The sequence below is a fragment of the Mastomys coucha genome, unplaced genomic scaffold (genome assembly GCF_008632895.1).
Source record: "Mastomys coucha isolate ucsf_1 unplaced genomic scaffold, UCSF_Mcou_1 pScaffold14, whole genome shotgun sequence".
Classification (NCBI taxonomy): domain Eukaryota; kingdom Metazoa; phylum Chordata; class Mammalia; order Rodentia; family Muridae; genus Mastomys; species Mastomys coucha.
In genome coordinates this window covers 81,163,866-81,180,678 of record NW_022196896.1, presented here as the reverse complement: position 1 = coordinate 81,180,678, position 16,813 = coordinate 81,163,866, and the positions used below count along the sequence as shown (strand labels likewise).

Genomic DNA, 16,813 nt, shown 5'->3' with positions numbered 1-16,813 from the left:
GGATAACTGCACACGCTGGACTGCTGAGGATAACTGCACACGCTGGATTGCTGAGGATAACTGCACACACTGGACTGCTTGCCCTTATTTCCTGTCGGTCTCTGTGGCTGCACTGTACAGCGCAGTGTTTTGGTGACTTTCTGGAGCATTAGGCAAATTATAGTTTTATCATCACTGATCACAGATGTGATGGGTTGTTTATTTGCAAAGAGATAAATTGACAAGTCAGAAGTTTAAAGCCCACCGTGAGATAATGAAGGCTTTGGACAGGAAAGAAAGCCTGGGCTCCGTTATTTTTCTGTAATTGCTTAAAACCGGCTTAGCTGAGCAGTCCTGTCTTTGTTTATTGATAGTCAAGTCTTTTATTACTTACAAAAGGGATTTGATCTTCCTGTTTCTAAGCTGCAACTGTTGCAGTACAGTCAGAAGAGAGCAGGCAGAGAACACCCATAAAAATTCACCCAGGGGAAATCAAGTACACATCTTGGTGTGGTACACTGATTTTTTTTTTTTAATAAATTATTTATTTACATCACGAATGTTGTGCTGCCTTCTGGTCTCCCCTTGAAGAGTTCCTCCCCCTTCCTGTCCACCAAATCCCCCCCTTCCCTCGTGCATCAAGTCTCTGCAGGATTAGGGGCATCCTCTCCTACTGAGGCCAGACATGGCAAGATGCACTGGTTTGAGGCCTTTGGTCCAGACAACTGCATCAGTAAATTTTATCATCAGGATTACATATAAACCCTGTCTCTAAAATATCCACCTGGAGGGGAGAAAAGAAAAAAAACCAAACCACCAATCAGTCTAGTTAAAATAGTTTTTTGTGAGCCACAACGACCCATAAAGGCTTTAGTTTTTAATTTATTCAGAGAGAGGGAAAGAATGGGGAGGGCGAGGGAAGAAGGCCTAAGAGTCACTGTTTGGTCTGCAGTGGATGGATCTGAGCGCTGTTCCTTCCTTCTATGGCGTGCTTCTATCTCAAGTGTATTATTATTATTATTATCATCATCATCATTATTATCATTATTATTATTCACTTTACATCCTGCTCACTGCCCCCCTCTTGGCCACCCCTCCTCACAATCTTTCTCCCATCCCCCCTCCCTGTCTCCTCTGAGACTTTTTCTAACACTGTGCTATTAACTCTTTTTGCTGATGGTAGAGTTTTCCTGAATGTTGAAGTAGGACGTCCACTGCCTGGAAAGAGAGAGCAAGGATGTTTGTTCGTCTGTCTGTCTGGCAGGGATTCTGCCTTGCTGTGTCCTCAGGATTGTGCACAGTGCTTGGCACCTGGCAGACCTCCAGCAATTTATGGGTTGAGTGAAAGAGCAAACTCCATGATATGGTAACACCACAGGGTGTCCATTTGTTGTTGATGGATATATGGTTTACTTCCAGTTGTGTGTATTATAGTAAGGCTGTTGAACATACGTGGGTGGGTCTCTCCATGGACATAAACTTCTTGGGGGAAATCTCAAGACTGATTGCTTAGATTGTATGGTCCACAAATATTTAACTCTTTAAGAAACTGTCAAGCTGTTTTCCCAAGTGGTTGTACTGTCTCCCATTGCCACCAGCAATATATGATGGTTGGGTTCCTCTACATCATGTGATACCAACACATGGTATTATTAGTCCATTCACTGTCAACAATCTTAATGAATACTTAACATGATTTTAATCTAAGAATGAATGATGTTGAACATTTTTCACGTGCTCCTTTGATCTCTGTATATCTTCTTTGATGACATACCTGTTCAGGTTTCCTGCCTAATTTTAATCAGCATTAAGTTCTTCTTTAAAAGTCTGGTAGAAGTTATCTGTTTCCAGGTTTTGTTTTGGATTTTAGATCTACTTCATGAGATGAAACACATATTTAAAACTGCTAAAGTGGCCAAGAGCCTGAGACTTAGATAGGACATGGGGCCCTAGACCTGTTACTATTATTCTGCTTAAAGGACATAGCAATAAAATGACTCCTAAGGACATATTGCTGTACCCATAGATCAGTGTGTCACTAAGCCCTCACCTTTGTAGCAGATAGATTACCATAGAGACCCACCACTGGACAATGTGCAAAGAGTGAGAGACTTTGTAGCTCTCAGACTTGAATGGGATGTCTTCATTGGAGATGCTGTCACGGTTTCAGTCTCATTGCTTGTTATAGATCTGTTTAAGTTACTTATATTCTCTTGATTCAATTTTGGTTGGTTCTGTGTGTCTAGGAACTTATTCACTTCTTCTAGATTTTCCAGATTTTTTGAATACAGAACCTCTGGATTTCCATTGGCATCTGTTGTAATTTTTTTCTTTAAAAATGCAATATCTTTGGTCTTCTTATTTCATTATATACCATATCACGATTGTAACATCCTCCTTTCTTCTCTACGTTTAATACCTTCATTCTTGTCTTGGTTCCTTTGGTTATTTTGCTAAGTGTTTGTTGACTCTATCATTTCAAAGATGTGGATCTTTATTTAATCAGTTCTTTGTATTACCTTTTTACTCTAGTTTATTAATGTCTGCCTTGATTTGGGGTTTGGCTCAGCCTCTTTTTTTCTCTCTAGGGCTTCAAAGTAAATTATTAAATCATTTACTTACATCTCTGTAATGTAAGGACTTACAACTATATACTTTCCTCTTAAAGTTGCCATGGCTGTATCCTCATAGTTCTGTTCAATTGTGCCCTCATTTTCATTTGATTCTAGACAGTTTTAATTTCCTCCCTCCTCAATGTCCTGGCTGTCCTGCAGCCATCCCTAGTATCTATGTCTTGATTCATATTTTTATCCCACTGTGATCTGATAAGCTAAAAAAAATTACTTGATTTATTTTCTATTTGTTAAGACTTGCTCTGACCCTTAGAATGTAATCTGTTTTGGAGACTACTCCATGGGCTGTTGAGAAGAATGTGTTTTTCCCAGACACTGAGTAGAATCTTATGTCTGTAAGATCTGTTTGATTTGTGGGGCTGGCAAACTACTTTTGGAATGTATTTGGCAATACCTAATAAAAAGAATGTGCATAGTCCTCTGTGTCTAGAGCTTCCTGTCCTTGGGATCTGGCCTAGAGAATGCCTCATGAGCATGCACAGAGGGATGTGTGTGAAAATTTGCACTGTAGCACCACTTGGGGAGAACTGAAATCAATCTGTCTCCTTGTCTCTGTCTCAGTCTCTGTCTGTCTCTCTATCTCTTTCTACCTCTCTTTATCTCTCTCTGTCTCTCTCTGCCTCTGTGTCTCTGTCTCTGTCTCTTTGTCTGTCTGTCTGTCTGTCTGTCTGTCTGTCTGTCTCTCTCTCTCTCTCTCTCTCTCTCTCTCTCTCTCTCTCTCTCTCTCTCTCTCTCTCGTCTTCTGTAAGGTTTGCTTTGCTGAGCTGAGCTGTGGCATTTTAACTCTAAAGATACTTTTCAAAGCAGGCTTCTGAAGCAGACATAGGTTTGCCATGTTTGAGTTTAGCTGGTGGGCATATGTTGGCCTGTTACATAAATACCTTTCAGTATTTATGAGGAGTTCAATTGAAAAATAAACATAGCCATTTTGAAAAGAAAGTTGATATTTGTTTCCTTTTCTTTTTTTTTTTCTGTTTTACTTGTCTTGTTTTTTTTTTTTTTTTTTTTTTTTTTGGTTTTGCTTTGTTTTATAGTGCTTTCTAGTTCCTAACCTCTCTCTTCACATGATTGAAATCTCTCCAAGGTACCTATTGCATGTTCAGAGTTTCTTCAGACACCTGCTTGTGTCAGGCAGTCCCTATTCAGTATCAAGTTAAGCTAGTTGGACCCCAAATTGTCAGTTATTTTCCAGCATCTTTGATTTTTAGTGGAAGTTAGAATTGAAGAGACAACTCAACCTCTAATATTGCTCCAGTGTGTGCATTGGCGTGCAAATTAGTCATACCTTGGGAAGAGGGTTGTTGGTTGTATGACAGATATTTAGAATGGAAAGAAAATAATGCACTTTCGGCTGAGGATTCCCGAAGTACAAGATAAACAGCTCATCTTCAAGACAGAGGCATGGGGCACCCCTCCTGCTGCTTGTGTACACAGTGTTTTCAGACAGACGGGCCTTGTCTTATCAAGCTCACTGTGTGCTCATACGTCAACTTCCCCCTTTCCTTCCATCTGCTTCTTCCGTGGTAAACAGATAACTCAGGAACTTCCTTTGCTGGCCATCTCTGCATATTGCACACTTAGCTCTGACCCCAGCTGGTACTGTGTGGCTCTGACTATTCAGAGAATGGAGTGTTCACCTGCTTTCCTTCTGGAGGAAATGGGTCTTCTGTCGTCCCATGCGTCTCTCTATGTGCAAAGGGCTGTCTGGCCTTGGTGCTAATGGGTAATTATTAGAAGGCTCTTTCTCTTTGTGATACCATGCTCAGGAGCCAATACTAGACGCTGTTAAGTTAGTCTTTCCCTTGTATTCAAGGGTGTTGTGAAGAGTTGAGGGATAAACAGTCACTTTGCCATGGCGTGACCAGTTTGATGGAAGATGAGAAGAAACATATAAAGGGTGAGAGTGCTCAGCTCAGCCACTGTGTCCAGACACTATTCTGTACCTGGTCTGGTCCTGGTTTTTCAGAAACTCCCCTCCAGGCATCCTATGAAGTATGTATTAGGCTCTGTAGTTGACTGAGGTTCTCAGATAAACTGGGGCCATTAGAGAAGGATATGGGTGAGATATGTTTGTTTATTTATTTATTTATTTTTTCAGTTTTCAAGTGATACTTTTTCATGTCTTTTGAGACTTTGTGTCCAGACTTGTTCAGAATAGGAGGAGTGTGGGAAGAATTCCCTATGACGTGTTGATTTTACCTCAGCATCTGGCACCATGGCTGTCACAGTTATTCTGCTGTTGTTACCTGTAGTACTGTCCTGCTTTAGGAAGGTGGTGACTAGACCCCAGGATTCTTCACTGTGAGAGAACTGAATCTGTTTAGTTTTGTACCCCTAATATTGTTTACAGCGTGTTGTCTCTAGTAGCTTCTAAGCAGATGTTTATGTGCAGGAAACACGCTGACTGTTAGAGAGTACACATCAGAGTCGCCGTACTTTTTCCCCTTTCTTCCAAGATTTTTTTTTTCTTTCTCCTGTAGGTAGTTTCAGTATTCTTAGACAAAAATTTTAGACAGTTTACATCATAATGGTACTGCTCCCCATACTGATTCATTCATATATATTTATTATTTTTTCTTAAAAAACCATACAGCTTTGCTATGTTGCCAAGGTTGATCTTGAAGTCCTGGGTTGAAATGATCCGCCACCTCCCACATGTTAATACAACAGCTGTGTACCACCATACCTGGCTTCCATACTTTGCTCTTTTGAAAACAATGGCTTTTCTTTACCTTAGTCTCTGTCTTTTGTATCTTAAGTTTAGATATTATACCTAATTTTTGTTTGGTTTCCTTGTTACCTTAGGTTCTTGCTGGCTTTGTCTGCTATCTTTTGCTTGTGGTGAATTGTTTCCTTAGAAGTTTTCTGTCTTAGGCTTAGAAAGAAGTTCCTCTTCAGTGGACATTTCACCTGTGGTGTTGCAGATTATCTGGACAGAGAGCATATCACTCCAGAGAGGTTTTGGTTTTCTTTATAGAAACAACGGGATGGGATACCATTGATCTAGAACTAATTTTTAAACCTATTTTCAATTTAAAAGTTTCTGTATTACAAAGTATTTCTTAGGGCTTTATTGCTATAAGGAGACACCATGATCAGGACGACTCTTAGAAAGGCAAACATTTAGTTGGAGCTGGCTTACAGTTTCAGAGGCTCAGTCCATTATCATTATGGTGGAAAGCATGGCAGCATGCAGGTAGACATGGCGCTGGAGGAGCTGAGAGCCCTACATCTTGATCTAAAGGCAGCCAGGAGGAGACTACCATCTGAACTGGGTGGAGCCTGAGCATAGGAAGACACCTCAAAGTCCACCCCCACAGAGACACATTTCCTTCAACAAGGCCGCATCTCCTAAGAGTGACACTCCCCATGGGCCACACATTCAAACACGGGAGTCTATAGGGGTCAAACCTATTCAAACCACCACGCTCAGGTATTATAAATTCCAAATTCTAAACCCCAGAGGGGAAATCCCGGGGACTCAGATGCGTAGTGAGAGTTTGCCCCTCACCAGGAGCCCAAGACAAGGTGCCCCTGCGACCTGCCTAGATGAAGACTAGAGCTTTCTTCAACCCAAACTTTCACCGATTGAAAGGCCAGCTCTTCTGTGAAGGTCTCAGTTCTAGCGCTGCATTCCATCTCCCCTATCCAGGCCTGGCTTTGTAGGACCTGGTGCATCAACATGGCCTGCTGTATAAGCACCTTCTGCTTCCAGCTTTGCTTCCCAAGTCACTTTCTATTGTCTCTTTCTTGTAAGCTCCATTGTAAGGATGGTTACTGTGCTCATTACAATTCCCCCTTGGGGTTTTGGGAAGACTCTAGAGGAAAACTATCCTGGTTAGTTTTTATTGTCAACTCAACACAACCTACTTCATCTGAGAAGAGAACAGTTGAAGACCTGCCTTTAATCAGATTGGCCTTGGCCATGCCTGTGAGAGAGTGTCTTGATTGTTGTGTGAGGGCCAAGCCTACCATGGGTAGTACCATCCTTAGGCTTGAAGATCTAGGCTGTATAAGATAAGATTAATGTAGAGCACTGTCTCCCTGACCAGACCTTCCCTACCCTCGAGGAGCTTCACTAGCACACGGAGCAGCTTGTGTAGGATCAGTATGGAAATTATGTAATCCAACATGTACTGGAGCATGGTTGTCCTGAGGATAAAAGCAAAATTGTAGCAGAGATCAGAGTCAATGTACTTGTATTGAGTCAGCACAAGTTTCAAGCAATGTTGTGGAGAAGTGTGTCACTCACGCCTCATGTACAGAGCGTGCTGTGCTCATTGATGAGGTAGGTATGCACCAATAATGACAGTTCCCACAGTGCCTTAAACCCTATGATGAGAGATCAGTATGCTAACTATGTGGTCCAGAAGATGATTGATGTGGCTGAGCTGGGTCAGTGGAAGATTTTCATGCACAAAATCCAGCCACACATCATGACTCTTCGAAAGTAAACCTATGGCAAGTGCATCCTGGCTTGGTATGGACTTGGGGTCCATTTGTGGGCCTTGTGTACCCATCCCTGTCCTGCTGACCTCACTGACCTTGGCAGATCCAACCAGCAACCAGAGGTGCCCGGCTCAGAGTCAGAAGTGCGCAATGGTTGTTCTGGGATTGTTTTCTCCTCCAAAAATGGAATCAGATCCACTTGTGGAAAGGCCTTTGTAAATTTCATTTAATTAATTTCATTTAATTACATATAATGTACTAATTATTTTTTTAATTGCCCTGCTGTTTACTGGTGTATAGGAACTTGTACATAGGTAATCGGTGTACATGGGAGGCCACATGCTTTGTTCAATGTTGTATCTATCTATATTCGACATGTGGATACTTTCAGGGTGATTGGTTTAACAAAAAAAAGGTTTAAAAAAAAGACCAAAAAAAGAAAAAAAAAAGGTTTTTAACTCATTTGCCTTGTGGCAAGTTTTGCAAAGAGCTCTTCCCCACCTCCTCATTTTATTAAAAAAAAAAACAAAACTGAGAAATTTGAATTTTAGTTAAATGATGTCTTATGTAGATTGTCTTGAAACAATATGCAGTCTTTATTTTGAAAAAATACGGAAGCTTGGAATCTGAAAAAAAAAAGTTTAATGAACTGAGTGGCTTCATTACATGCCTTTAATCCCAGCACTAGGAAGGCAGGGGCAGGTGGATCTCTGTGAGTTCAAGACCAGCCTGATCTAGAGTGAGTTCTAGAAAAGCCAGGGCTACGCTGAGAAACACTGCCCCAAAAAACCAATCCCTCAACCCCCCAAAATCAAAGTTAGCTGAGTATGAGACAGTAAGTAAAATTATTTCATGGTTTTTGCTTGAGTTTCTAATCTGACTTTCCCAATGATGGATTGTGACCTGGAAGTATAAGCCAAATAGACTCCTTTCTCCTCCAAGTTGCTGTTGGAAGTAGTGTTTATCATAGCAACAGAAAGCAAACTTAGAACAAAAGGAGTTTGGACTGCCAAGGGAAATTCTAAAATGATATCCTTGCTTTCATTTTTATTAAGAAAAATATTTCACATTGGGATCATGACACACAATTCTCCCACATCAGTTTGCTGTGTTGGGAGAATCTATAACTTGTGCAGGGCTCAGCTTCTTTTTCTTTTAAATGACAATAATAAAATTTGAGAACACAGTTGTGTGTCTCCACTGGTAGGGATGTTTTATAGCCAAGTGGTTTGGAAAAGGTAAAATGAAAGAGTGCTATAATTATCAAATAGGCATACGTCTTCCAAACACTCTGGGGTAGCGCGCAAGCCTAGAACTCCTTCCCAGCAGCAGCACAGCTGGTATCTCCTTCCCGAGAGCTATGCTTGACTCCTATCTTTGTGTTGCTGGCACCAGTGGTTTGACTTATGACAGAGTGATGCCCGGTGACCTTTGAGTTCCAGCTTGTTGCGTATGATACTGTGACTCTGTCTTTCAGCCTTGGCTCATGGTCCTTCTAGATTGCTCATTCCTTGTGGGAAAGCAGGTGTTAGAAACCTTGAATGTACTGTTTTTGGCTAAGATCTTTGTAGCCCATGATTCTCTGCTTTGGTGAACAGGTCTCCATTGCAGTGACATGTCTACCATGTCACTGAAGGGGGGACAGTAGTTCTTTTGCAATTGAAGTAGTTCTTATGTAAGCTACTGGAATCCTTTGTCTATTAACAGCAGTACTTTGATTGATATTAAGAATTTTTGCAATACGATCTCATACCATATACTTTCTTACTATTATTGAAACTTAAGTTTGAACATGCTGTGTCACATGAAGGACTTCAGAGTCAGCAAACCCAGCCATATAATGATAGGCCAACCAAATTTGTAAGGTGAGGAGAGAAGCTGGAATTTATTTTCTTTTTATTTGAGTCCAAGTTCTCAAGCAGAGCATTAACTTTGCTTCAGGTCAGATGAAGTCAGAATTTGAGCTAGGATTATCATTGTTAAATCACTTGGGCAAGGCTGAATTTGTTCAACCAAGCCCTGGATCTAATTCCATTCACAAAGGAACACACAATTATATAACTTTTGCCCTAATACCGGAGAAAAATTTAAGCAGGCGTAGTGAGGAGTTTTGAGAAAGTAGGAAGTTAAGATAAATGTTTGTAGGAGAATGGAAAAACCAATGAAGATAGAAAACATTTGTGTCTTAGATGGTTTTGCAGTTTACTAGCTAAAAGCATATACTTTATTTTTATATTAGCATGTAGGTTTTCAAACAATTAACCTTTGTTGTCCAGGCTAGGGTAATTCACAGTTCACCGTGGCCACCTACATGATTGCTTTTCAGTCGCAGACTATTTTGTTCTTAGGTATCAGTAGTGTTGCCTGCACATACATGCATGGCGTGAGTTCCCATATAATTCAAGCTGCTCGTTTTGTTTAGTTAATGTCAGTCCATAAAACCACTTACTAGGTCTCCCAGCGGCTTAAGTGGTTTGAAGATCAGGCCCTGTCTCGTCCCCTGTCTGCTGTCTGTTTCTGACACGACATGCACAAAGCAATAGTCTAAAAGAGACAGAGGGGAAGGGAGGGTCTGGACTGTGAGAAAATAACTCATGAGAATATTATCCTTGGGCTAAAAAAAGGTCGTTAGGTCAATTGTCTAATAAAATGGTGACAGGAGTAATAGAATCAACAATGAGTCCCAGGAATCTCAGGCAATGGGGGAAGCTTGTGGAAGCGGCCATGCCCACAGGCTGGTTCGGTTCAAACTATTTCCCCAAGTGTCTCAATTGCTGCCAGTTTAAGGACGAGGAGGAGTAAGAGCTGTTATTTACATCCAGGAAATTTCAACCTTGGAGGATTTTTTAAAGTTCATTGATGAAATTATTCTGACTCTCACTTTAGTGCACGCATTTTTGAACCCCACAGCTTCATTTTCAAAGCTGGGTAATGCGGTCGGTCTTTCTGCGCCCCCATCTGTGTTGTTCTTGAGTCGTAGTTGCAGTTGCCACGCTACGGTTGAGTTCACTGGGCCTGGGATCCTCAAAATAACACCTTTGCATTGTATTCAGTTGCGACTTACTGTACAGAGATGCTTCTGTGACCAGAGGGTGATAGCTCCCCTTATCTGTGTCTATAAAGATAAGAACTAGAATATAGCTGCAAAATGGTGCCAGGCTAGCACAGGGCAGAAGTAGATTCTGTTCTAAAATCCATTAGCCCTGGGGAAGTTTGGCTAAGTTTCTAATACCAGGCATGGTCTCTCTCCTGTTGATTGGCCTTACATCCATTTAGACAACTGTTGGTTACCACCAATAGATGAGCCCAACTGTTACACTTCTAGGGATATCTTGCTGTATTGTTTTTTGTTGTGGATCATCGGGGTCACAGCTGGGTGGACTATTATGCTAATCTCCCCTGACAGTGCACAAAGTACTTTTTGGTACTACAGAAGATAGAGTGCAGGAAGGAGACTTTCAGGTGAGATCCAGCTCGAATCTGTGCCTCGTGTCCTAAAGCGTCCTAAGTGAGCAGTGTCTTCAGCAATAGGGGCATACTTGAATCCTTTGAGAGGAGTCTAAGGGCATCAGCAATAGTCTATAGTGTTTTGGGGACCCATTTGTATTATCTAACCAACCACTTGCAGAGCGATTTCTCATGACTAGTACTGGGGTTTTCGTTAAACTCACCTGCATAGGTTGGTCTTTAACCTTACCCTACTAGCATCTTAACATCCAGCCTCCACTGACTGCTGTATACTTTGATATCGTTTATTTTAGGACTCTGAGAAACGAACCCCGCTTCATGTGGCTGCATTCCTGGGAGATGCAGAGATCATTGAACTCCTGATTTTGTCAGGTAAATAACTACTGTATTCAAATGCCAACTGTTCATGGAAGCTTGATGACCAGTTTGCTAGACTGGCAATTACAATGAACAGAGCAGAATTTCTTTGCTTTGCTCATGCAAGTTTATTTGATCAGTAATTTATCTGCACATGAAATACAATAAAAGAAATTGTTGTTTGGCAGTGATTCTTAAACAAAATATTTTATCTTGCTTTAAAACTTTGATTCCTGTCTGTCTTGTCAGACTTAGCATTATAGATAAACTCAGTACATTGGATATCTTGTTTTTTTTTTTTTTTAATTGTAAGAAAAGAAAACTGGTTTAAAGTCTACAAAGACACATATATAATATGTATCCTTTGTGAATTTATACACTCTGTGTAGCCCAAACTATATGTACTAAGGGCACACATATATATATATATATATATATATATATATATGTATATATTTAAATATTGCAAAATAATACTAGTTTTCTAACATGCAATTATGATTACAATAAAAGTTTAAAAACAGAAAACAAATGTAAGGGGCCATGTCAGTTTCTAATTAGAGGTTCTCTGAGTAGGCAGGTGAGGTGTTGAAATAGCCCCTTTTCCATATTTTATAGTTTTAATAATTGGGGCTAATTTCTTCTGGTCTATGAGATTCTCTTTTTCATTCCTCTGTACTTTTAAATTTCATGGCATTTAAAGGTGTGAATGCTTTCAGTTCTAGAATCTTGTATGTTCAGAACATCTTACCAAACAGGTTGCCAAAACCACTATGTGATTTTTTTACATTTGAGTGCTCACTAGACAGATCCCTAGAATAAACTTGAACACTGCTTGTATGCCTTGATGTAGATTGTATGCAGGCCAATTTGCTTTTCCTTCTCCTGGTTTTTGTTTGGAGAGATTAAAATCTGGAGGAAATGCCATTGTCAGCAAACTAGGCAAAAGGCCTGTACTAAGGGTTTGCCTTTGTCTGCAGTAGTAAGAGGAAATGCTAATGTTTCAATGCAATGCAGAGGTGAGAGCTGGGCATGTATTTACCAGCTGTGAAATGCACCATGGTGAAGAAAGAACCACAGGGAAGGCTTGTTTTGTGTGTCAACTTGACACAAGCTGGAGTTATTACAGAGAAAGGAGTTTCAGTTGAGGAAATGCCTCCATAAGATCCAACTGTTAGGCATTTTCTCAATTAGTGATCAAGGGTAGGAGGGCCCATTGTGGGTGGCACCATCTCTGGGTTGGTAGTCTTGGGTTCTATAAGAAAGCAAGTTGAGCAAAAGGCAGGGGAAGCAGCCAGTAAGTCACATCCCTCCATGGCCTCTGCATCAGCTCCTGCTTCTTGACCTGCTTAAGTTCTAGTTCTGACTTCCTTTGGTGATGAACAGCCATATGGAAATGTAAGCTGAATAAACCCTTTCCTCCCCAACTTGCATCTTGGTCATGATGTTTGTGCAGGAATAGAAACCCTGCCTAAGACAGCTCGTGTTGCTTTTGGGTTTATGGTGTCCCTGTTCTCTGGGTGAATTTCTCCAGGAAAGGAGTATGATGAATGTGAAAGCAAGTGTGCCTGTGCGCCCAGTACTGCTAGATTTTCTGTTCTCAAGAGCAGATCTTTCTTTTGACAATCTAAGGGTGTTTTGGGCTGTGGTCCAAACTAACATGCATTGTGGGGTATTGGCATAGACCACAGCTAAGAGCCAGTGCATGCCTGGATGGTTGTCTTTGCAGCTGAAATTTGATCTACAGAACATTGTAGACAGAATCAATGTGTAAAAATAAAGAATTGTACGGCAACAACACCTAATGATCCCAAGCAATAATATGATCACCAAGACATCCTCATTCAGGGTGAGCATTCCCGTATCTGAGAGTCTAAAGTCTAGAATGCTCCAAGTGCTGACATGATGTCCTATGATGCCACAGTGTGAGTTCTACACCTGACATAATGTGATGAGCCACTGTCAAAATTGCAGATACACCAAAAAATGTCTAAGGCATGTATGAAGCAGAAATGAAGTTCATGTGTAGGCTTGGGTCAAATAGACCAAAATTCTCCCCTCCAAATTAAAAATCTGCAACACTTCTGGGCTCATGCAGTTTGGATAAGGGATGTTCAAGTTATATTAAAAGATGTCCCAGAGGCAGCAGACATAGCTCAGTGGGTCAAAACACCATTCCAGAGGACCCGAGTTCAGTTTTCTAAAGATTTATTTATTATGTGTAAGTACACTGTAGCTGTTTTCAGACACACCAGAAGAGGGCATCCGATCTGATTAAGGTGGTTGTAAGCCACCATGTGGTTGCTGGGAATTGAACTTAGGACCTCTGGAAGAGCAGTCAATGCTCTTAACTGCTGAGCCAACTCTCTCTCTCTCTCTCTCTCTCTCTCTCTCTCTCTCTGTCTCTCTCTCTCTCTCTCTCTTTCTCTTTAAGTTATATCATGGGGAGGGGGCAAAGGCAGGAAAATGGGCAAGGGAACAAGCTGGGAACAAGTTAAATTAGCTTCAAGTTCATGTTCTACCTGCCTTAGCTTTGAAAGGGAAGCTCTTAATTCTACATCATGAGGGTCGTCCATATGGGACCGGTGTTACTTGATAAACTTGGTCTCATGTTACCTTCATGTGACACAGAATCCCTAGTCTTCTGTCCCTGTAGCTGATTCAGGTGTATCTGGAGAAGCTGTTGTATGTATGCATCTTCATCTGTAGACCCATTTGGTCTTAGAATTACTGATTTGTTAATCTCTTTCATTTAGCATTGGTTCAGTTTGCAAGGCATTTTCTCTCCTCCTCCCCCTTCCACCCATCAAATTGAGAAAGCTCTGCAGCAATTTATTCATCAGAGGCCAACTTTCACAGTGCATGTAGCTCCCATTTTCCCTGAAAGGACTTTTATTCAATTTATATTTTATATCCCTAAAGAAATATCATACGACTATAGTGATTTCAGCCCTGAGATTTCATCTGGCAGCTGACCCTTTGGGGAATCCAACCACACTGTTTTCTCATTTCATAATGAATGAGGCGCTAATGATTCCCAGGTTGAACAAATAATTTAACCTTGCCAGAAGAGCTTGTTACAGTTGTGCTCCCTGCTGTTGGGCAAACTCTCAGAGCATGTGAAGACCCAAGCTCACGAAGTTACTACTGGCTTTGTCCCCTATGAACCAGTCAGACAGAGCCCTGAGTATCTCTGTGTGGACGTGTTGGGGGGCAGGGCAGTGTCTTCAGGATGAACAGACTTTGCAGATTTTTTTCCGCCTTCTTATCACTGCCTGTCACTCTGGCTTGATTTCCTCATCTGACTCAGCTTCTGTTTGGGAACTGGCCAGGTCAGGATCAAGGCACAAATGGGGGGAGTGGGCAGTGAGAACTAGTCAGTGGTGAAACACTGAGGTCAGGGTCGAGGTAAGGAAAGCAGACGGCCCACTGGAAAATGGCCACAGCAGAATATTTGATAGAAGGATTCAGGATGAACTAGGGTGACGGAGTCTTGGGTTGGAGGAAGAAATGTACATGCATGCTCTGCTGTGGGAGTTTGTTAGGTCTAACTGCTCAGTACAAAATAGACTTAGCCCAGTCTGGGGAGGCAGCTCCGTCCGTAAAGTGCTCGCTGTGTAAGCATAGGACCTACATTTGATTTTCAGCAGCTATATAAATAATTGGGCATGGTGGTGTGGGCTTGTGATCCCAGAATTGAGTGAGTGGAGACAGCAGGATCCCAGGTCTGGCTGGCGAGCCAAGATAACCTAACTGGTGAGCTCTGAGTCTCAGTAAGAGACTTTGTCTCAAAGAACAAGGTGGACAGACGCTGAGGAATGAACCCAGAGGTTGACCTGTAGCCTACACACATGTGTCAACTGGCACACACACATGCACACACACAACATCTACATGCTTGCACAGATACATAAGATAAAATGCAACTACATGTACCAAAGTCTATGCTACTAAACAAATGATAGTTTTGCAAAATGATTTCCTGTGATTCCCCCCCCACCCCCCCAGTTATGGATACTATAGTGCCAATTGTCTGCAAAACTGGTGGCACGTGGTCCTTTATCCCTTTGTGCCTAACAGATACTCATTCTTTGTGTGTGGATTTGATTTTTTTTTTAAAAAAACCTGGTAAGAGGAGTTTGATTAAACAAAGCAGAGCTGATCATGGGCACAAATCTGGTACAGTATTAATTAATATGCTGCCGTCTGGTGAGTGAGTAAACTAGCTCTAGCAGTAACTTCAAGAAGCAATTTCCACACATGACATTATCACACACGTTTCCAAGGTGACTCCTGAGCTGCAGGAAGATCTGGTCTGTTTGACAGAAAGAAAAATCCAATAGCAGTGCAATTGTTCTTTATTACAGTCAAACTTCATCTACTCTTTCGTCAGTGTTTCTTACCTCAGTAAGCTGATTAGCCAGCCTTTGGACCGACTCACCTTCTGAACTGATCGCCTTTGGTCAGTAAGGGTCTCTCATCCTTTAGTCCTTGCTGACCACCTCGCTTCCCTTTCCCCCCTCACACTAAGAGACTAATAACAGAAATATTGCCTCCGGAAAAGATGCTAGAGTTCCCATTACTCCTCAGACTAAAGGACTGCCTCCTTTAGTCCCTGAGCCTGAAAAGGAGAGGTGAGGGATCAAGGAAGACCCTGCCTCATTGGGAGGTAGACCCGTGCTTGATAATTTCCAGCCGAGCTTTTGTTCTAGAGAGCCAGTTATATTGAATGCTTGCTTTTGTGATTAAGAATTGTGCTGTCCTTGGGTAAAAAGAGCATTTGTCTCTAAATCGTTAGCCATACAGACTGTGTCCTTCAGTGGTGCTGACAGGCAGGTAAAGAACACAGGGTTTCCTTTGGAAAAATATTCAGTTATGAATATTCAATGAAGGACCCAAACCACCCAGTCCTGAGAGGTAAATAAGAGTTTCCAAGGTGTTGGGAGGAAGGGGATGGAGAAGCAGGGGGAGCCAGGGAGAGAGAGGGGGGAGGGGAAGGTAAAAGGGGATGGGAAGGCTGGGAGAGGCAGGGGGAGCACAAAGACAACTCTGCTTTAGTCATAGCTCAGGGAGGAGAAAGGACCCTTCCTGGCAGCGAGCAAGCCAGCCTCCTGCGGAGCCTGCTTGGCAGAACGGAGGGCGAGTACAGTGGTTAAGGTCAGTTTCTTCCACTCCAAGGAGAGTTCGCCAGTTCTCAAGCACCTGACAGTGCCCATGCTCGCCAGTTCTCAAGCACCTGACAGTGCCCATGCTGGTGAACCTGCGCTGTCTCAGACCGGGCAGGCAAGGGACACGTTCCTCCTTGGGACCATTTGAATATAGAAAGCCATATTTGTATCTGCATGAAACTAAATATAATCAGTATGTAGTAGTGTTAGCAATAACAATGGCACTAGGTAAATGTTCATTCAAAAATTATATGAGGGAAATGGGCAAAGAATATGAACTAAGGAATTCTCAGAAAATGTATTACAAACATAATGGAATTTTTTTTTAACTTAGTATTAAAGAAAAAATTGAGACGGCATTTCCCTCCAACTAGATTTGCAATATTTTTAAACTTATACTACGCCCCACCCCCAATTTGGTGAGTGTAGGCATATGCAAATACTCTCATGAAATCATTGCTGTAATAAAAATGATACTACCTGTCATCTCCAGAAGTTTCTCCCTCCACCTTTTGGGATATAACATGTGCTCTCTGTCCTCAAATAATCCAATGTTGATTCAGATTTATCATACTTAAGATAACAGGTAATATAAAGTATTGGTGAAGACATAGGAAAACTAAGCAGTCTTAGACACTGAATGTGAATCGCCATGCTTTGAGAGCTTAGGCACCATCAAAGCAAAAGGTGTGTGTTACCTGTGATACATAAAGCCCATCTTTAATTACCTGTCCTAGACAAATGCTTACATTTTTACAT

The 16,813-nt window shown here is 41.6% G+C and overlaps 1 protein-coding gene across 9 annotated transcripts in view; it reads left to right on the top strand.

Moving 5' to 3' along the window:
* Nucleotides 1-16,813, top strand: part of Ankrd44 (ankyrin repeat domain 44) — a 290,453-nt gene that overhangs the window by 125,251 nt on the left and 148,389 nt on the right. For all 9 annotated transcript variants that reach the window (XM_031367511.1, XM_031367509.1, XM_031367508.1 and 6 more), the window contains exon 3: nucleotides 10,823-10,901. In XM_031367511.1, the coding sequence (XP_031223371.1) occupies nucleotides 10,823-10,901 (79 nt within the window). The remainder of the gene's footprint in view (nucleotides 1-10,822; nucleotides 10,902-16,813) is intronic.